The sequence below is a fragment of the Orcinus orca genome, chromosome 16 (assembly GCF_937001465.1).
Source record: "Orcinus orca chromosome 16, mOrcOrc1.1, whole genome shotgun sequence".
NCBI lineage: Eukaryota > Metazoa > Chordata > Mammalia > Artiodactyla > Delphinidae > Orcinus > Orcinus orca.
Window position 1 is genome coordinate 17,562,579 of NC_064574.1, and position 22,165 is coordinate 17,584,743.

General features: G+C 47.8%; 1 protein-coding gene across 12 annotated transcripts in view; it reads left to right on the forward strand.

Annotated features, from left to right (window-relative positions):
• Positions 1-9,494: 9,494 nt before the first annotated feature.
• The window catches only part of PTPRT (protein tyrosine phosphatase receptor type T), a 1,087,126-nt gene continuing 1,074,455 nt past the window's right edge, over positions 9,495-22,165 (forward strand). For 7 of the 12 annotated variants that reach the window (XM_012534093.3, XM_049698696.1, XM_049698700.1 and 4 more), the window contains exon 1: positions 9,496-9,745. In XM_012534093.3, coding sequence (XP_012389547.1) covers positions 9,658-9,745 — 88 coding nt within the window. In that variant the 5' untranslated portion in view covers positions 9,496-9,657. Of the gene's footprint in view, positions 9,746-22,165 lie in introns of all 12 variants that reach the window. The other 5 variants (XM_012534094.3, XM_033433750.2, XM_033433751.2 and 2 more) reach the window with 2 other exon arrangements.

A 22,165-nucleotide genomic window follows, 5' to 3' on the forward strand; every position in this document is an offset into this window, starting at 1 on the left:
ACTGTTGCCTGGGTCCTACCCAAATTACATAATGACTGAGGGTAGGGCCCTAGGTGATTCTAATATGCAGCAGGGTTGAGAACCATTGCAGAAGAAACCCAGGCCTGGCTGCCTTACGGGAGCCCAAGGACAACTGGGCTCTGGGACCTCTCCCCAAATTAGGGCCTGCCTAAGTTTGATTTTTGCAGCCTTCAAGGGCTGGCCTGTGGTGGGCAGAATTCTGTCACTGTCAAGGGCACGGATTTTATCCATGGGTGGGAGATCCACTGATACTTCGCAAAATACAATAATAAAATAACAAATCAATGAAAAGAAAATACCAAATCCATGTAACCATAAAAAGTAATAAACATAAGCAAATAAATAATAAGAGAGAGCTGCGTAGGGAAATATTATGAAAGTATATTAAGAATCAAGGATTCTGATGAGACCAATTCTGTAAACCTAAAGTCTGAAGGAAGTTTTTAAAATTTCTTTTAAATTTTAAATGAGGCATTTGCTTTTAGCCACTGGGAAGCTGGAGAGATCCTGGCCAGGCCAAGGATGTCAGACCTCAATGTCCACCAGCCCTTTGACCCTCCCCTGAAGCCCCTCAATAAAATGGTTTGATTTAAAAAAAAAAAAAAAAAGAGGGGCATTATTTCTATATCATTTCTGTTTCAGACTTCTTGGTCCCACTTTTTTCCTCAAAGGTCCAGTGTCTATTATCCCTGGGAGTCGAGCCCCACCTGGAGGAGACTTCACACTGTGGGCAGACAGGTCTCTAAAGCCTCCAGGGCTTCTCTTCTGGTTCCTCTCTGACAGGGACAGGGCTGTTCCTGCTCTGAGCCTGGGCCGGGTGCTGCCAGCAGTCTGACTACAGTATCGTCGCTGCTGCTAATGTGTTGGCTTGGACAGAGTTACTCTGGTAGGACCTTCTATGAGACTCCCCTGTGCACAGTCTGATAAAAAGGGAATATTTCCAGGCTCTGAACTTTTGGGTTCATCAGTTCTGGGGTGCGTGAGGATTCTGAGTTATTAACGAGAGCTCCTGGTGGATCCCAGGATCAGGGACAGTTGGGAAATGTCACCCTGACACATTTCACTCTGAGCACCTGTGAGCCATGCTCTGGCTCCTTTCCCACAGATCTTGACAGATGGGGCACTGAACCTCCTGTTTGAAGACAACTCATCCTGAACTCCTAGTTGGTCCCGGTAGGCAAATTTGGCTGTAGGCTTCACCAACATATATCGAGTGCTTGCTGTATGCATCCGGGGGCTTGGCGTTGAGGGTATGAGTGTGTGAACAGAGTCCTGGACCCTTCAGAGGCTGCCACCCTCGTGGAGAAGGCAGCTCTGCAGATGGTAAAGTGGAAATGGAACTGATGGATTCTTCTTCATCCCGTCCACTACAGTCCAGCCCTTGGATCCTGCCCAAAGCTGAGTGTTGAGGATTTGGAGCCTAGGTAAGGATAGGGAAGGATTTTGAGTTTGGCATTGCAGAGAGAGGAGGCAATGGAGAGTCACCCAGTGTGGCTTGGAGTAAAGAGTGTGTATAAATAAAGTCAGGGGACAGAGGGAGCCACTGCACCGAGGAGCTCAACCTTTTTGGCATGTCCCAGCCTGCTTGAACTTGCAGACTCTTCGTGAGTGTTTGCCTAGCAGTTCCTGCCACCCACATGCCCTTCTTTCCTTCTCTACCTGGTGAGGACCTGGTGTGGGGGAGTTTAAGGTGAAGCAGGAAGGGGACAGGCTGAGAAAGGCAGGCTGGGCTCAGCCTGTGGGGGGCTCGTTGGCCATGTTAAGGATCTGGACTTTCTTCTGATGGCAGCGGGGCATCCGTGAAGGGCTTTAAGCTGGCGAGTGACAGGACTGAGTGCTGATGGTCTTCTCCATCAACCGCCCTGGCTGCTGTGCGTGGGGCGGGCGTGGGAGGAACGAGATGGGAGGCAGAATGGAGCTGAAGTTTGAGCTCAGCTCACTGCAGGGGGATGCGGAGAAGCAACAGGTTCAGCCCACCTCAAACAGGTGAGTCCATCCCTACCTGGGACCCTCCTGAATCCAAGTCTACAGTCAGGGACAAGGAGAGGGGCTGAGAGTCCTGGGGAACCCCAGTGTTCCGAAACATCTGTGCCCAACTCCAGGGCCCCCAGGCCTCCACGGAAACAGTGGCTTTTGTCCTGCTTCATCAGAGAACCACTTTGCTGGAAGCAAGAAGTAAAGGTTGGGGCCATGTCTTGATCATGTTTGATATCCATTATTTACGTCCATGACCCTGAAACCGTCTGCCACTGGTGTGCTGGTGTGACCTCTCAGCGTGGGCTGACTCTGGGCTCTTGTGGACGGGGTCATCTTACCTTGGCATCCCCACTGCTCAGCATGGGGCTGGTCACACGTTAGAGACACAAACATCCCTGGTGGGTGCTTGGCAGATATCACTTAGTTTTGTGTGTGTGTTTTAATGAAAAGAAACAGCTGTCTGGCAGAACCCACTTAGGCTAAGCGAGATGCCATCCCAGCATCCCACGCACTGAGGTCTACCTGCCAATGGTCTGGACCATGTGCTGGTGGTTTGGCCCAAGGATGAAGCAGCTGGTGCTGTGTTGGCATGCAGGTGTCTCTGATAATTGGCGTGGCGTCAAGGCTGGGGTGGTACGTGAATCTAAGACTTGGAAGTAACAAAGGAAGGAAAAGAAGTGATCTCTTGAGTGGGCCAGGCCCTATTTTAGGTGTTCTCACATCCATTAAATCACTTGGTTCTCACTCAGTCCAATGGTGGGAACAGTTACCCCAATGGGGAGATAGATCTGCAGAGGGAGAGTGATGAGTTCATAGTCACCTGGGTGGTAAATGGAGGTGTAAGGAATGTGGACAGGTGCAAGGCTTCACCTGGAAGAGGAGTGTTTTTTTTTTAATTTTTATTTTATATTGGAGTACAGTTGATTTACGATGTTGTGTTAGTTTCAGGTGTACAGCAAAGTGATTCAGTTATACATATACATATATCCATTCTTTTTCAGATTCTTTTCCCATATAGGTTATTACAGAATATTGAGTAGAGTTCCCTGCGCTATACAGGGTCCTTGTTAAATATATTTATTTATATATATATTGTGTGTATATATATATATATATATATATATATATATATTATATATAGTAATGTGTTTATGTTAATCCCAAACTAGAGGAGTGTTACCAAAATAGAGCATGTCCCACAGAAGAGGAAACAGATGTTGGGGGGAGGGTCCTGAAAAATCACGTAAGAAGCGGCCCAGGAAGGATGTAAGGGATGGAGGAGGCTTACCTAGAGCACACCAACATCCAGACGAAAGTCACTTGGAAGTGTGCCCAGGCTTTCTGTCCACCCCCAGAAAGAGAAGCCAACTCTGACAGGGTGGCAGCGCTGGTTCAGTGCAAGAGAAATCTTTCTAACCACAAAGGCCTCAAATTGAGAGTGATTCCTTCGTAAAGTTTCGCTTTTGGAGGCAGCAATATCATTGGATAATGCATGTTTTTATAGAACAAAATGGTTAGATCATCCGCTTACACTCGAAAAATACGTATGGTTTCTAAGTTGCATTTGAGTTATTTATATTTGCATACTTTGACAGACAGCATTAACGTGTATTAATATTCCTGCTGTAAAAACATTATTCAAGCCAGAGCTACTGGCTCTGAAAGAGTCCGTGGCATGTGTAGAGCCGTTCTGCTAATAGAAAGGTTAACTTGTATTTTTGAATTATTGATGATCGCTTGTTACTAATTTTTTTTTCCCAGAAAGGAGGAAATTATTAATGAAGAGATCATTGCCAATGTGTCTGACATCTATTAATGGTATCATCTTGCAACCAGCTTAAAAGAGACAGCTGGTCCATGAATTTATGCGTGGAGACAGCTCCAAACGTGCTGACAACTCTGTGGGAGGGTGGGGCTGCCAGGCAGTGAGGCCTGGGCATTGGCACGGGCGGCTGGTGAGAGGTCTTCTCCCAGCTGGCATGGCCTCATCCAGGGCTGTCAAAGGCTTTGCCACAGAGGGACCAGGCGGTGGATGGGCCATCACTCTCCTGACATCTTTCCAAACTCTTCCGTTCCCACGGGAGCCCATTAACACCTTTTTGCGCCACTCACTTACTGGCATTTCCTCCATGCGTGTTTTAGATCTGTGGTTTTTCAACTCGAGCACGCATCAGAATCACCTGGGAGGCTGCTTAAAACACACATTCTTGGGGCCCACCTCCAGCATTTCTGATTCAGTAAGTCTAGGGCAGGGCCTGAGAATTTGCATTCCCAACACGCTCCCAGGTGATGCTGGTGCCACTGGTCCAGGGAACACACTTTGAGAACCAGTTTTTGACCCATGATTGTCAGATTGTCTTGTAACACTATCTCCGGAGAAGGGGCTGGCAAACATTTTCCATAGAGGGCAAGGACAGTAAGTATTTTCAGTGGCACAGGCCAGATGATCTCTGTCACAGTTACTCAATTCTGCCTCTGTAATGCAGAGAGCAGCCATAGGCAATAGGTAAACAAATACACAAGATTGTGTTTCAGTAAAGCTTTATTTATAAAAACAAGAGGCAGGCCGGATTCTGGCTTATTTGAATAATGTTTTTATGGCAGACGTATTAATATGCATTGGTGCTTTTGTTACCGAACCAAACTTAAGTCCGCTTGCCTGTGTGCAGTAAAGCCAATCTACTTACACTGGGCTCTGGTGAAGGAAAGTGCAGCCTTTATTGCAGGGCACCAAGCAAGGAGTCCAGCGGAGCTAGCGCTTTAAAGACCCGAACTCCCGGAAGGCTTTCAGGGAAAGATTTTTAAAGACAGGGTAAGGGAGGGGGGTTGTGGGATGTGTGATAAGCTCATGGACATTCTTCTGATTGGCCGGTGGTGAGGTAATCAAGAGTCAACATCACCAGCCTTCTGGTTCCAACTGGTCTGGGGTCTACTTGCTGGTGGGCAGCATACAGTTAACTTCTTCCACCTGGTGGAGGTTTCAGTATCTGTAAAACAGCTCAAAGGATATGGCTCAGAATATTATCTCTAGCCCTTGAGGAAGAACTAAAAGTCCTTGTCCTTGTTTAATGGCTAAGCTATTATTATTTTGTCCTGCTTGACTGTTTTGCTTTCTTTCTGCAGTTTTCTCACTTCTCTGATTAAATGTACTCTTTGGAACTCAGGGAAGCCTAGGAGGCTACAGTTTTTCTACAGACAAGAGGCAGGCAGAGGACCTAGGTCAGGGGCTGTTCTAGGAAGTCCCCATACACTTTCTGTCAAGACATGCAAATATAAATAACTCAAATGCAACTTAAAAACCATAAGTATTTTTCAAGTGTAACCTCACGACCCAACCATTTTGTTCTATAAAAACATGCATTATCCAATAATATTGCTGCATCCCAAAGCAGGAATCCTTTTCAGGTGGTAGTGTTACTGAGCCCAAGCTTGTACTGCTCGTTGCAGGACAGGCCAATAAGTCAAGAGACGAGTTGCTGGGGCAAAGGAAGAGCGACTTTATCCAGAAAGCCAGCAGACTGACAAGATGGTGGACTAGTGTCCAAGGAACCATCTTACCCGAGTTAGAATTCAGGCTTCTTTCATACGAAAAGGGGAGGGGGTCAAATCAAATATTTCCTCGTTCTGGTCAGACTGGGGGGAAGGAAGGGATGTGTTATTGTCTTCCTTCCTTCAGCCATTCACAGGTGGACCTACTCAGGATGTTTGCTGTGAGCTAGGCCAAGGTATTTCAGCTTAATGCTCATTACCTGGGAGGCAGGATTCCCAAGATGGGCCATTATGTATAATTTAAGCTTATAGGCAGCATCCCTTTAGTGATTAACCTGTAATAGAATACAAAGGTTCTTCCCTATTACAGTAGTTTTCTGACCCTGCTTGAGAGCAGCACTGTCTAATAGAACTTTCTGCAAAAGTAGCCATCGGTAGTACACAGATGAATAAGCATGGCTGTGTTCCAATAAAACTTTATTAAAAAAAAACAGGCAGTGGGCCAGATTTGGCCTATAGGCTGTAGTTTGAGCAGTGCTGTCTAATAGAATTTTCTGTGTTAATGGAAATGGTCTATATCTGTACTGTTCAGTATGACAGCCACTAACCATGTGTAGCTCCTGAGCACTTGAAGTGTGGCTGGTACGACTAAAGACTGCATTTCTAAATTTTATATTTAAACGGCTAAAGGTGCCCTGCACAAGAGCAAGGAGAGAGAAGGCTCCAGTGGAGGGCCACTCCTCGGCTGCCTCCCTACACAGGGTGTTGCTTCTTTGAGCCTCAGTTTCCTTGTGTATAAGATGGGGATAAAACAGTAGCTATATATCACTGGGCTTTCCCCAGGGATAAGTGAAGCATCTTGGCCCAAGTTGTCTTCCCCTGGTCCTTTGCTCCCCACTGGAGAACTGTAATCACTGGGGGCAGGGGAGGGGCTGGGGAGATGGAGGTCACCACTGGGATCTTTACCTCCCTTCTCTTTGTCCAGTGTTTCCCACGAGACTGTAAGCTCCATGAAGGCAAAGACCAAGTCTGCTGTTCAAGCTGCAAACCCACAGCCCTGCCATCCCTGGCACATGGCAGCCAGCCCAGCTCACTTGTTGAAAGAATGCCCATGTTTCAGGCTTCCCCTCAAACTGTGCTCAGATTAAGTGATCTGCAGCTAAAGTGTCTGAACACTCCTGTCTTGGCCCCCACCAGAGCCAAAAGGGGAGCCACCGTGCAGACAGGGACACTGAGGCTGAGATAGGTCTTGCCAAAAGTCCCACGGGGTTAAGGGCAGAGTCATCCCAAGGATAAGGAGCTACCTTCTTGAGTGGAATTGAAAGGGGCTGGGGGCCTTTCCAGCCATCACAAACCCCACCCCAGGCCCTGGCCTTCTTGCTTCAGCACTGACACCGAACCCAGCCCTGAGCCAGGAGTGAACACGTGGTCAAGTTCCCCCAGCTCCCCAGGCTGATGGGGGGCAGGTGGGAAAGCAGCCCCTCCTTTCTAATCAGCACCGAAGTCCCAGTGAAGGAGGGTGGGAGATGATGCTGTCACTCTCCATGAACCCCCTCCCTTGAGAAGCCAGTCATCTGTGGCCCTGAGCCAGCCCTCCCCCTCCCCCATCAACCTCCCATCACCCAGCAGCCCTGTGTTAAGTGTCCAGGTGCCCTTTGAGAACTCAGGCTTGTAGAAAAGACCCAGGGGACAAACCACATTCCCCCCAGTGTGAAAAGCATCCCCAAGCAGCTGTCCCGGGGGGTCTTGGCACCAGGCATAGAGCAGGAAGTGCCTCTCTGCCAGAGTTTCACAGAGAAGCCTTAAGGACCAGCGTGGGCTAACTGGGAAGATGATGCAGGGAAGGGCCTTCCAGGCAGAGGGAACGGCAGGTGCAAAAGCACGGTGCTGTGACCGGAGTCAGAGTCCTGTTGGGCAGCAGGTTAGGCTCCTGAAGGAACAGAGGGGTCAGTTTCCGGGTGGAGGGCAGCTGGGAAAGCACAGAGGGCCATGGCTCGGCCTGGGCAGGCACAGGCTGGTGCTAAGGGCAGGCACTGGCTCTGCTCCACCAGCTTGGTTACCTTGCGAACAGAGCTTTTTCTTGGGGCCACGTGAACCCCGTTCAGTGGGATTTTTTAAGGCAGTGATATAGCATCTCTAGAGTGTGGGTGTGGGAGGGCTTGTGCCCTGAGGACTCTAGGAGAACTGCTACTTAATACTTTTCCAGAAAGTCTGAGACAGGGCATGATTAGGAGCCAAAGGGAACCAGGACAAGTTAGAAGCTCCTTAGTGGCTTAGAAACGTCCTGCTCCCCTGGGTCAGGCCCTGGGATCCGCCATGCCCAGAGTCACAGGTCATGGGCCTGGGTCAGGCCTCCCTAATAACTCCCCTGCCTGAGACAGGCCTCGGGTGACGGAGGAAGAAGCCAGCTGTTCAGCTCTGAGCAGAAGGGATCTTCCCAATCCAGCTGTCCCGAGAGCCAGTCATCTCTGTGTCCCCTGAGACTAGCAGACCAGGGCACATGGTTAAGTGCCCTGTAGGTATTTGTAGAATTATTAAGAAGCTCTGAGGCAGCTGGTAATAGGTCCCACTCCCAGGCCTCTCCCCAGACTTGCAGAATCCCACTCGCCCCAGGCAGGGGTCTGGGAAGCAGAACTAGGCTAGCCCAAGCCCTTCACCTGTGAAGGTGGTGGGGGGCAGCTAGACAAGAGTTGGAAGAATTAGCCTGGGATTACAAGTGTAGCATGGGGGCAGTTAGTGGTCTCTATTCAAGGCGACCGTTCCACTCCATCTAGTGGGAACTGGAGGGCAAGAGGGAGACTCTGTGTTCCCTGCCAGAGCAACTCAATCCAGAGCCCCAGGCTCCCCAGTTGTGGAAACCCTAGCCATGCCCGACTTTCATATTTCTCCCCAACAGTCTGTCCAGTCCAATCCTTGGAGTCCCAACAAGGATGAGACTGGGGATGGGGTGGGGGGCTGGGGCTTGCTGAAACAGAAGAAGGAGGGCTTTGGCCAGGTTCACAGAGTGTGAACCCCTTGAGCTTTGCCCAGAGGCCCCGCCCCTGGCTTTTACAGCCCAGGCCCCCAGCCAGGACCAAGTGGCACCTGGTCTCTTCCATGAGATCCCCTGCTCCCAGGAGAGCAGAGTCCCAGCCTGTGGGCTGCAAGGGACAGCTCGGACTCTGATCTATGGTTTTAGGCTTTCAGCCTCAACCAGGTCTTTGTTCAGACCGGGAAGAAAAAGGAAAAAGCTACAGAGATCTGTCTCCGGAGAAGGGGAAGGGGGAAGGCAGCAAGAGAGATTGGGATGCCTCATGCCCAGTCTTCACCCTCTCCCGTGTGGGGTGGTGACAAGGGAGAGGTGTGGGTGAATGAGAGGGGTGCCTGTGAGGCTGATGGGGGGGGGATTGCGGCGCGGTCATAGATGCACCCAGAAGAGTGTGTGTGTGTGTGTGTGTGTGTGTGTGTGTGTGTGCGCGCGCGCGCGTGCTAGAGGTAGGGTGACGACTCTTACATGAACTACTCATCGCAGGGCGTGCCCGAGACCCTCGCCAGCGGACACCTGCTACAGTTGAGGGGAGATGCCCCTCCCTTCCCCCATTCATCTGGTCCCCCCTCCCGAGTCGAAACGGCTGCCCCCTCCTTCCCTCCTCTCGCATCTGTCCCCCCACTCACCTGTTCTCCCACGGCTTCTCTCTCTCTCCCTCCTCCCCCCACCGCCCCCTATACCTGCACCCCAGCCGGGCAGATGGTGCGCGGCAGCGCGGCCCGGGGGGAAGGGGCGAGGACCCTGCGGGGCGCATGACTGTAGGAGCCAGCTGCCCCGAGCCGCCCGGCCCGGCGAGGGAGCGCGGGGAGCCCGCGTGGGCCAGGCGCGGGCGTGTGCGAGGCGCGGGCGTGCGCGCGAGGGTGTGTGCGCGGCCGAGGCGGAGCGTCGGGCGGGTGGGCGGCGGCGGCGGCGGCGTTAGGACTCCGGGGACACCGCCCCCCGCCCCCCGCCCAGCATCCCGCCCCCGCCCAGCCTCCCGCCTCAGTTCGCGCTGCGCCTCGGCTTCGAGCGTAGCGGCGCCGGCTCCGCGAGCCCAGCGGCGCGTACAGCCTGCGGCCGCGCCGACGATGCGGGGCCGCTCCGCGCCCGCCCCAGTCCCGGCCCCGGCCCCCGCGGGAAGTGGCTGAGCCACCGCCGCCCGGATGGCGAGCCTGGCCGCGCTCGCCCTCAGCCTGCTCCTGCGGTTGCAGCTGCCGCCGCTACCCGGCGCCCGGGCGCAGAGCGCCGCAGGTAAGTGCGCCCGCGGCCCCTTCTCCCTCCCCGGCGCGTCCGGGCGCCTGCCGCCGGGCCCCTGGAGGAGAAAGTTGTGCAGGCTCGTGGGGGATGCGGGGGTCGGCTGGCCGGAGCCCGGGTCCCCGACTGCAGCCGCGGGCAGCCGTGTCCAGGCGCGCCCGGGCCAGCGTGCCCGGCCCCCGGCGTCCCTCGGCCGGCAGCGTTCGGCGAAGTGCGCCGCTTTACTTTTCTGCGGACCCCCCGGCCTCGAGTAACTTTCCGCGGCTGTGGCGAATATTTCCGCTCGCCGCCTCCCACTTGTCGGAATCTGTCACTTGAGTGTTTGGGGCGGTGAGATAGAAAGCGGCATCGACGCCCGGGGTGGAGCGTCCTCTCCCCGGCAGCCTCCTGGGCAGCGCGCGCTTTTCGTGGGGAGGACCGGTCGCCAGCAGGCCGAGGCGGCCAGGGCGGTGGCTTTTCTTGTCTCACGGGAGAGACAGGCGGCCCCAGACTTGCTCTAACCACGCCGCTTCCCTGAGCTTGTCCTTACGCCGCTGAAGGCACCGTGGAGGTGTTGGTGTTAACGATAGAGACGGCCATCCCTCCTCCCTACCCCGTGGTTCTTATCCGAAGCAAACGGGCGCCCCTGTTAAGGCCCTTCAGGTGGAGGGGATTTGACCTGTGAGCGTGTCTGCTCCAGAAAAGTTTGGGGGACTCGTATTTGGATTTGACCATGGGGAGGAGGCGAGCAGAGGTAGTTTCCCGTGTGTGTGTGTGTGTGTGTGTGTGTGTGTGTGTGTGTGTGCGCGCGCGGGCGTTTGCCCTGGCATGCTACTAATGGCAAGTTGGCATGCACAGGAGGCCTCCAGGATCCGGGATCTTACACATCCCCAAAGCCCACGGCAGGCAGCTTCCAGCCCTGAGCCCCCAAAGAGTAGGCGGTGGGGGAAGGAGAGAAGGGAGAAAGGAGTGCAGGTGTGCTTCCAAGTTCAGAATCACCTTGCAGTTTCCAATTAGCTCAGGTGTGACCACGCTGAGGGGAGATTGCTGGGATCATGGGGGCAGGCTGAGATGAGCTAGTGGGACTTAGGAAAAGATTCGTTTTGGATTGATGAGTAACAGCGGTGCCCATCTATTATCACGCTGAAAGAAAGAGAAGGGAAGAAAAAGAAACTGTGGGGAAGTGTAACCTCTTTAAACAGGCTGCTTCTGAGGTTAAGAGCCGCTAGAGTGACATTCCACTGGAAATGCACTGGAGTCTTCCTTGCTCCAAAACAGGAACTGAATATGGGACTTCTGCGAAAGAACAGCTTGTTTCGTGGCTGGGAAGTTAGGCGACTAGGACACTTCTTTAGAGCTGTGTGAAGCTTAAAGGTTGGTTTAGCAAGTAAGAGAAGAGGGACAGCCACACATCATTCTGAAGATGGTGCACAATTCCTGTTTTCCTCGTTTTGGGTCTGTGTTAGGTGTGCTAGGGCAGGGAAGGAGGAGGATGCTTGGGGGCAGTCCTGGGGACCAGGCATCATTTGTGACTTAAATTTTTACTGTCCTCCAAGGCCTGGCCGGCCTGCCACCCATGAATAGTACTCAGGTTTCTGCGGCAAGAACCAGTGTCAAAAATATTCCTCCACGGGTCTCAGAGCGTTCTTGGGTGGCGTGCTGTAAAACCGTACGGGCTTGGGAAGCTGCCCGATGCTAAAAGCCGGCTCCGGATGCTCCCGCCAGGTGGCGCTCGCTCACAACTGTTAAAATGCAAATATAGTTGCTTTTATCTCCGGAATAGAACTTCTTTTCAGTTTTTAAGTGAGTAATGTGTTTATTCAGCAGCCTTTTGTTAAAACATTTAGAGAAGTGTGAGGAACAAGCACCTTTTCTTTGTTTGCTCTTCGGAACACAGGGGAAGGAAAAGCAATCCTGGAGTACAGTTTGGGAAGAAATTTAAGGCACCATGTTTCTTTTGATTCGACCTGAGCTGAGTGGCTTCTGCACACCTACTCTAGTGTATACTTAGCAAGTGGCTGCGTTTGTTCCAGGGGCTCCTTAAACGAGGGGGGGGGGGATTAACTTGTGTTGGAGATATGATGCATTCTAAGCCTCACTCATTTGTAAAAATGGGGATTTTCTGTATGTATTCTCTCCTTTCTGGTTTAATGCTAACTAGAACACTTAAGTTAATTATTTTTTCCAGGTTTCTAACATCTGCACTTGTAGATGCAGGAATGCTGCAAACGCTGACTTTTAAAAATGGACTTATCTTCTTACTTTATTTATAAACGCAGACATTGTTGGAACCCAAATCTAAATATGACTATAGTTTGATTTCTTTGAAAGAATCTGATTTAAAACTTGTGGCAAGTTTGGGTAAATAATACGTTTAAAAACTCAGTGGTGTGCTCTCCGTATTCTTTTAATCTGAAAATTCTCAGTCTCGAAAGCAATTTCAGTTCTTAAGCTTACATCCAGTACACAGTTGGGGTAATATATTTTGCTGTAATGTGTCAGTCACAGTGTCCAAAAGTCAGTGGTGAAAGCTTGTCATCAAAAGGCAATTTCTTTCTTCCTTCTTGTGAGATGTGTTTCATGAGCCAGGATTATTTTTGTAAGCAATGATGGCAAAAAACAACAACAACAACAACACATTTTAAATCAGCCTCTGAAAAGTGTGGCAAAAACATGATTTGGGATGAGGAAAGAAGGAAACAGTTAAACAAATGGATAAGGGGGTAATTTGTTTATTTACTAGTGGGTTTCAGCATCTGTACATTGAGAGCAAAAATGGATCTGAGAGGGACTGACTTGCCATCGCAGTTGTTAGTGATGTAGTCATTTAACTCGATAATCATTGCCACATACCTCTGGGGAGCTGTTAGCAGTACAGTCTAATTTTACTTTCTCTCCTGGATTGCTTGATTTGTTTCCTAATAAAAGAACCATTAATGTGCAAACCTGGCTAGGATTCTGTTTCAGCAACAACCACGAACATGTTCATAGTGAAAACAGACCACCGTCTTGAGTTACAACCCACTGCCTTTCTCCTCTCCTTCTTTTCTTCTCGCTTAGCTCCTGCAGGCTCCAGGCTGCCAGCTGAGATGGCATCCTCTGTAGTAGTGTAACTGTCACCTTTCAGAGCCACAATCACAGGACATTACATCATCATTTTTTTGAGCACAGGATACTCCCATGACTCTCTGGCAGCGTGTTGCTGTGGAAACAAGAGCAATGCCATATAGGCAGTGGGTCCTTGATACACAGTTTTTGATGATGATGAAGAGATGGTAGAGTCTCGTGGCACCTGTAATGGGGGACGGGGGAGTTTAACTCGGGAGGCAGCCTGATTGAGCAAAAAAGAGTATGAGCTTTGGAGTCTGAAGTCCTCATTTTAATACTGCCCCTGCCTCTTTCCAGCTGTGTCAGCCTGGGCAAGTCATTTACTTCACTAATTCCCAGCTTCTCATTTGTCAGGTGAGAATGATTATAGCTGCCTCACTGGATTTTGTAAAGACTAGATAAGATGATGCACGAAGAGTGAGTGCATTGTACTACTTTATCCTGAAGGGGAGCCTTTTCTCTTACTTGCCCTGGCATTGATGCATGTACACAGGCCAAGGGGGCACTGATGATAAGCTCAGTTATGAATTGAAAATTAGATGGCTGGGTTTTGGCGATGACTTTTAGTGTTTCTCTTTTTCTTCTTTATGGGGGCTTGATTCTCTGCAGCCACTTTTAGAAGGAGATTTGGAACGAAACAAAGGTGATACCAATACATTTGGCCATTCAAAGGTTTCGATAGGCGTGTTTAGTTCCAAGCATGTTTTACCTTGTAAATGAGAACGGATGGAAAACAGAGTGGTCGCACATTGTAACGGGACGGTGTTCACATACGTCTTCCCTCCCTTCCTACCCGCCTCCTCACACTGTCTTCCTTGCCTCCGGCTCTTCCTGCTGCTCTACTGCCATCTTTTCCCTAACCTAGAAATCAAGTGCGCGGCACTGTGAGGCTGTGAGGGGAAAGATGCTTTGTGCACTTGACAAATAAGCAAAGACTAAGTAAACACACAGAGGGCTGTGGCGGTCCAATAAATAAAAAAGCTATGAGGTTATTGAAAACAAACCATCCCTGACAGGTGTAATAGCATTTGCAGGCACATTACGGAATTGGGGCTAGGAGGCAGCACCATGTAGATATTAGAAAGTAGTTAGAGTGTCTTGTGAAATCTTATAAAATGGATTCAAATTGGTTTGGAGAGGAAGAATGCTGTGGGTTTTCTATGGATTAAGAGCAATCAGATGCAGCCCAAGGGACAGCGGGGATCACTAGTGTTGTGTGCAGGTGGGACAGGGTGACCAGAGGGGGTGATGGGATTCAGCGATGGATGTGGTCTTGCTGGACACACCCTTATTTGCCTGGAAGAGGGAGAAATGACCATGATCATATTTATTTATTATCTATTGGTAAGAGTTACAGGTTCTAGAAAAGATACAGAGGGACGCAGTGAGGATGCGAGGTATAGATCCCAAGGGATCTGCCCGAAGTCAACTGTGAAAAATGGGAGTTAATGTGTCAAAAAGGCAGAGTGGTGAAAGAATGAGGAGCCCCTGAGAAACAGTGACCCTTTGGCCTGTTTTATTTCAAAATGTCAGCGCTGTTTCCCTTGGCACATCCTAGGTATTTACCCAGGTGAGGGCTGCTCAGAAACCCCACCAGATCCACCATCAGACTGATGGGTGACTAATAAATTGAAGTGAGTCTCCAGTGTTACAGACAATTTCTTTTTCACACTCTAGTCAAGCTGCTGAAGTATATGTGACACACACATTCACTGGTGCACAAGTGGAACTGATAGAAAGTCTTTCCAATTTCTTGAATATTCAGCTTCCAATCTTCATTTGATGCTGGAGGGAATAAAAAAATGGTGACGCCACTTTGGTAAATGGTTTGGCAATTTCTTTAAAAAGTAAAACGTACACGTGCCCTAGGATACAGCCATTTCACTTCTAGGAATACACCCAACAGAACACGTGCCCTAGGATACAGCCATTTCACTTCTAGGAATACACCCAACAGAAATGAAAACATATGTCGACACAGAGACACGTACGTGAATGTTCATAGCAGCGTTATTCATGGTTGCCAAAACTTGGGAACAGTCCGAATGTCCATCCACTGTGAATCCATCCAGTGGAATACTACTAGCAATAGAAGGGAATGAACTACGGACAATACGCTACAGCATGGACGAACCTCAAAAACATGACACTGAGCAAAAGAAGCCGGTTACAAGAGATTACATATTGTATGAAATATTCAGAAAAGACAAATCTATGGAGACAGGAGGCAGAACAGTAGTTGCCTGGGGCTGGGCACGGGAGCAGGGATCTGTAGCAAGTGGGCATGAGAGAACGTTTTGAAGTGATGGAACGGTTTGAAAACTGGAAGGTGGTGATGGGTGAGTAACTCTCTAAATCCCAGCTCCTGGCTTGTCATATGAACTTGGTGAGTTACTTCACGGTTCTGAACCTTTATCTCTGCATCTGTAAAGGGGGCACACCAGTGCCTTGGTGTTGCAAGAGGCAGAGGTAACTCCTGTGAATTGTCAAGCTTGGTTCCTGGCACAAAACAGGCACCCAGTAAGCGGCATCACTCTTGTGCCTTACCAGTCTCCAGAATAGTTTGTTGTATTCATTATTTGCAAGGCGTTATTTTTGGTTTGGTCTTCCACCCCTCTCGTAGGCTCTTTAGACTGTGAGTTAAATCAATCAGCTGACGTTTCTTCCCTCTCATCAGTTGGGCAAAAAATGAAAAAGTTTAAGACTGTCAGGTTTTGCTAAGGATCTGAGCAATTAGGTGGCTTTGTTCACTGTTGAGTAATGACTATTGAAACAGCTGTTTTCAGTGCTCACTTGGCAATGCCTATTAAAATTGAAGATGTGAATGCTTTGTGCCTGGAGTGTTTTGGTAGGGTTTGGATTGGGGCGGGGGAGGGAATAGACCGTTCATTCATTTTCTTTCTCGTTGAGCCAAGGATGTAGAAATTTAACAGGAGGGTGGAAGCCCCCTTGCTTGGGAGCGGATGCAACATGCTTTTGGCCCACCGGCAGTTCATGTGCTGCTCTTAAGATGTTTATTAACCTCAAACATTCTGGACGTCATGACAGTTGTCGTCTTCCAGGGGAGGACGCAGTGCTGTCACCCACATTCCTAGCTCCAATTTCCCAAGACCCTGGAAAGCCTGTTCCTCTCGGATCACCCAGACTTAACTTTACTTCCCTTTTATCATGAGATCACAAACCCATTTCTCTTGATCCTCCTGTAATTCATAGTGGGTGGTTATTAATCTTTTAAGGGTCATGTATTTGTCTCTTTGGAACCCAGCATGAATTCATGAATTCATATCAGCAAGGAGAACTTTTTAAAGCCTGCTTAAAGTTTAATCCTCACGAGTGGGGTGGCTTTGAATGGCCTGAACTTGCTCTTATGGATTATAATTATGACTTTTCTGCTGCTCAGTTGATCACAAGTTAGTCATTGGGAGCCCCTTTAAACAAGATCCTTTTTCACCATTTTCAAACATCTTTGAGAGCACCCTGATTTTTCTGTGACAACAAGGAACTTCAGGCTTACCCCTAGGTTTTCTGTCCCAAACATGTAGTCAGTTGTTTATTTTTTTTAAAAAGAGCCCAGAGGGAAGAGATATGGGGACATATGTATATGTAAAACTGATTCACTTTGTTATAAAGCAGAAACTGACACACCATAGTAAAGCAATTATACTCTAATAAAGATGTTTAAAAAAAAAGAGCCCAGATCCTTTTTTGTGGAGACATCAGAACCCGAGCTGCACATTGTGAGGTTTTATTTGAACACTGGAAGAGAATAAAACAGGGGCTCTTGGTCATGTTAGGGATAGAAAAAACTATTTTAAACAGCATGCCTTTAGGACCATTTATCTCTTTGGTTTTTTTAAAGTTCATTTGAGCATGAGAACTTATTTGTCTAATTAAAAATAATTTTGTCGTTGTCAAGGTATGTGCTTAAATGTGAGTATAGCCTCGAAGTTGATGTCACTATTCCTTCTTAAGCATCTTGGAATTGGCCCCTAAGTGCACAGGTCCAGATGATTCTCACCTGTCAGTGTTTGTTGAGCACCAGCTTTCTAAAATGAAGAAAAAGAAACGTATCCCAGTCTCATCCTAAGGCAACTTGGTGAGTTGTCTATTGCCGTGTAACAGGCTGTCCCCCGAAACTCTGTGGCTTTATTTTCTCACAACTTTTCTTTGAGTCAGGAATCTGAGTGGCACGGCTGGGTTCTCTGCAGTCAAGATATTGGCTGGGGCTGCAGGCAACTCGGCTCGAATGGGGAAGGGTCTGCTTCCAAGATCACTCACTTGGTTGTTGGGAGGATTCAGTTCCTCATGGCTGTTGGATTGAGGGCCTCAGTTCCTCATGAGCTGGAGAGAGGCCAACTGGGTTCCTTGCCAAGTGGACCCTCCATCACAGCATGGTTCCTGGCTTCACCAGAGTGAGCTATTGAGGGGACAGGAGAGCATATGAGCAAGCCAGAAGTCAGTCTCTGTAACCTCATTTTGGAAATGACATCTCATCACTCTTGCCATCTTCAAGTAAAGTCACTAGATCCCCCTCACCCACAAGGGGAGGGAATCACACAAGGGCTTGACTACCAGGAAGCGGGGATCTTTCATAGCCACGTTAGGAGCTGCCAACCACAGGAACCTCAAATAAATGACACGCAGTATAGGAAACCTTGTATCTTGGGGAAAAAAATACAAACATCACTTTTAAAGTGTGTTCACATCTTTTCATTCTTTTTATTATTTTGGGCACCAGTATCAGTTCAGTGTCAAGATTTCACTCCTTAAAGGACTTTGAGTAGAGAGATTTATTGTCTCATAATTGACTTAGCTTAAATCTTAAAAAAGTTAATTATGAAGGTCAGAAAGTAAAAAATGAATTAATATGAAGATTCGTCAGAAAACTTTTCAAACTTTATCCTAAAAGTTGAAGTACTGTGTTTTTATAAGACTATAAAACGTTCGCACTAGTATGTAGGTTCCACAAGGACCATTTTATAATAAACACTAGTAGTTTAGGGCTATAATAAAGTTTAGCTAAAATTTAATTTTAAATTTTAAAAATTTAATTTATTTTTATTGCATATAGATATCCCAGTTAAAAAATTTAGTACTTAATATTTTAGACCTTTTCGACCCATGTCTAGAGAGTTTATTTTCACATAAGACTAAAATTGATAATTTATTAAGTTAGAGTGATTGAAAGTTTAATGTAAATATACAGATTATTATATGGATCAAAACATGTCCTGCATGTACGTTTAGTTTTGATTGCTGAGGCAGTAGTACAGTCATTACAGAAGAACTTCAATCACGGTATTTTTTTTAGGTGACTGTGGTTGGGGCCCATGAGATCTTCCAGGAAGGATGGTTTTGTCAAAATCCAGATGGGCTGACCAGACATTGGAGTTCCTGATGGGGATGTGCTCCAGGAATTTACCTGTTACTCAGGTTGTCTATTTGCTTGGTGTTGGTTCCAGAGGTCCCCATTGTGCTTTCCTAGGCAGTTGTAAGTAGGCGGGAGGGTCACCAGTTTATGATGGTCCCCACCACAAGCTCTTTTTTTTTCATCTCCGTAAGGTGACCTTGAGGAAGGAGGAAACCAAGACACCTTGAGTTTGCCCATTATATGCCTTGGGGAAATACTTGTCTGGGTTCCACTTTCAGGGGCTTAGACTTTTGAGCAGTTTCTCATTTATTCATTGTCATCTTCAGTCCTGCTGTGTCAGACTGTGTAAGGTTGGGTGCCAGGCACCCCTCCTGCTATGAGGGAGGTGAGGGCATAATTGTCCTAGGTGTGTAGGTCAGGGCTGCTGCACGTGGCTCTGTGGAACCTGCACAGCTGTACATGCAGGACTGGGTCAAGGACTGGGTCATTCTGCTCCAGTGAATCAGCTTTGAGTTCAAAGCTATTTCCATGTTCAGTCTCTCTCCTATTTCCAGAACCAGAGCTCCTGATTTTTTTTTTTTTTTTGCGGTACGCGGGCCTCTCACTGTTGTGGCCTCTCCCATTGCGGAGCACAGGCTCCGGATGCGCAGGCTCAGCGGCCATGGCTCACGGGCCCGGCCGCTCCGCGGCACGTGGGATCTTCCCGGACCGGGGCATGAACCCGTGTCCCCTGCATCGGCAGGAGGACTCTCAACCACTGCACCACCAGGGAAGCGCTTCTGATATTTTTAACTATTATTTTTTCTTTCTTCTGCCAAATATTTTCTGTTTACCATCTCTGCACCTGTTACATTATCTTTTTACTTTTTGTTATAGGAAATGTGTGCACTGGGTTGGGGGAATGGTTTTCAGCTCAGAAACTTCGGAAACTAAGTCCTTAAGTGAGATTCTAACATGTCTCAAACCAGGTCTGGGGAGGGATGGGTGGCGTGGGAGGAATGAGCAGTTATATTCAGAAGCCAGGAGCATGGCCAGCCTCTTCCCTGTATCTCAGCTGGCTCCAGTTTAGGATGGTTCTCGTCCTCTAAACACATTGTTTGGAACGAAGCAGAGGGCGCTCTCGAACACTTGGGTTGCATTGTCTTGAGGCCCTTTAAATTGGATTTTTGGAGGAACTGTGGAATCTCCTGGAAAAGAGGAAACTTGTAGTTTCCAACTGTTGAGATGCTCAGTTCAAACATGCAGACACCTTAACTGAACCCAACCAAGTATCATACCACTCTTGCTTTAAACAGAAGTTTAAAAAACTTTCTTGGAGGGGTGTACTTAGCAATGCAGAATTTTCCCTTGCAATTAAATCTTTAAAATTTTCTGTACAGAGGATGTGTATTCCAAGTATAGCACTATTTCTGGGACTTGACCCCTTGAACACGATTTTTGGTGGAGGAGTCACCTGAACAAATCCCAGAGTTCCAAGGTCACTACTGTGTGTAAAGATGTCCACATATTTTATTTATTTTTATTTTAAAATTTTTTATATTTAACTGTAATTTTCTTTTTTTAACGTCTTTATTGGAGTATAATTGCTTTACAATGGTGTGTTAGCTTCTGCTTTATAACAAAGTGAATCAGCAATATATCCCCATATCTCCTCCCTCTTGCGTCTCCCTCCCACCCTCCCTATCCCACCCCTCTAGGTGGTCACAAAGCACCGAGCTGATCTCCCTGTGCTATGTACACATATTTTAAAATAGATTTTCTTAGTTTAACTTGGGACCGCTCTCCTTATTGGTCGCTATTTTAGTGAAGGTTGATGAAGTCAGAGCTCCCTTACCTTTATTATCTTTACATCTTTTTGCACATAAAATGTTCAGCATACATTTAAATTCACTTGTATGCAGAAGCACGTTGTAATTGCTTTTACCTGAGAACTGACTTAGCAATTCTTAATTCCATTCTCATTTCCTCGTACCTCCAAAACCTCAGCAGCTATCATTTGTCATTGGAAAGTTGCTGACCACCTGTTGCACCTGGAGCTCTAGGGGTCCTCGGTACCTCCCCTACTCTAGCCTGCCTTTTCAGATGTCTCATTGGGCGCCATCCCTTTGCGATCTGTAGGTTTTGGTTCAAATCTGACATTTCCTCCTTTTGGGGTCTCAACTCCCTTTGGAGATTCTTAGTCCTAGCTACCGTTTTGGCTCATATAGAAGATTCCAGGAATTATGCCTCGGGCTCATTGCCCTGGGCTCAGCCATCTTTTAACTATATGCAAGGTCCAAATGGTATGAGGCAGAGGAACAGTGGAGGAATTCCACTTGGCTCAGAGCCTCTCACAGAGATTCTCACGTTTCAGCATGTTTTACTTATTGTCTCCTACTTTGGCATTCTGATCTCAGAGTAAAATCTGGCCGTGATAGTGAGCACAGCATGCCTGTCCCATTTCTGACACCAGTGGCGTAATTAAAATGGATTACAAATTATCTGGCAGAGACCTTGTATGTGCTCCAAACTTGCATAAATTCCTGATTTATTTAGCTCAAGATACAGGATATCATGGAAGTGAGGTGACTACAGAGAGATGAAGCAGACGTGGTGTCTTGGCCTGACCTTTTGTGGCCTCTTGGTTCCCCTCATGGGGTGCATACTTGCTGGTGACATCTTCAACACTGGCAGAATCCTGCTTGTGCACAGAAGCAGCCCAGTTTTTGCTAAGATGCTATGCAATGGCATCTTGGAAGATCCTATACTAAAAATATGAGCATTTATTAAGAGATATTTACCAATATTTACCAATAGGTTCTTCTGGGTCGTGAAGCAAACTCTGCAAGGCCACATTCTTTGCTGTAGGAAGAAAAAAGAGCCAATTTTATGGATGTAACAATCGAATATTGTATTAATAATCACACTATGTATGTTTATGTTAGTATAAGAAGCAAAATGGTAGGCTACTTTTCGCAGAATAGGTATAGAGAGAAATGGAATTGAGATGGTAGATAAAAGGCATTTTGGCTTTAATTTGTAATATTCTATTTCATTGGAAAAGGAGAATACATTTAAACTTTGTTAAAATTAGTTGATAATTCTTGATAGAGAAGAACATAGGTGTTAATTATACTTCTTTGTAATATTTCTGCATTTCAATTATTTCCTTAAAAAGTGATACCCTTGCAATTTAAGATTTGTTGTAAATTTTAGGGATTTTAAACATATGAACTGTTCCTCAATCGTTCTTTCAAAACAAATTGAGGTCTTCTTTTCTTTATGGAAAGCTGCCTTTCAAAGTCTGTAATGAGGATTCCTTTGGGGAATTCTAAGACCCCTGCATCTGGTTAGAAGGAGCAAAGGAGAGAATTGTGTTGCTGATGTAGGGAGGCACTTGAGCATGAGTGACTGGGGCCCCATGGAGGGACCTTCTTAGGCATGTGTCCATCTACCTCCTACACCTTCTCTCTCCTGGGGTCTCATGGAGAAATAACGGAGATTCTTCCATGGAGCAGCCTTTGGGTTTGCTTGAGGCCTTGGGTTTGCTTCAGGAGGCTACATTTGACACAGAAGAATAATGTTCCACAATCTTTTCAGTGTTTAGAGATGCTGTGAACCTAGGCACAGTTTTCCCATCTGTAAAATGAGCAGATGACTTTGGTGTTTCTTAAGGGCTGGAGTTCTAGTCTCTGACTTTTTGTTTCCCCCTGAAAATCAAATCATTTGACATCTTTTTTTTTTTTTTTTTTTTTTGCGGTACGCGGGCCTCTCACTGTTGTGGCCCCTTCCGTTGTGGAGCACAGGCTCCAGACGCGCAGGCCCAGCGGCCATGGCTCATGGGCCCAGCCGCTCCGCGGCATGTGGGATCCTCCCAGACCGGGCACGAACCCGTGTCCCCCGCATTGGCAGGTGGACTCTCAACCACTGCGCCACCAGGGAAGCCCCATTTGACATCTTTGATGGGGGTTAAGATATTA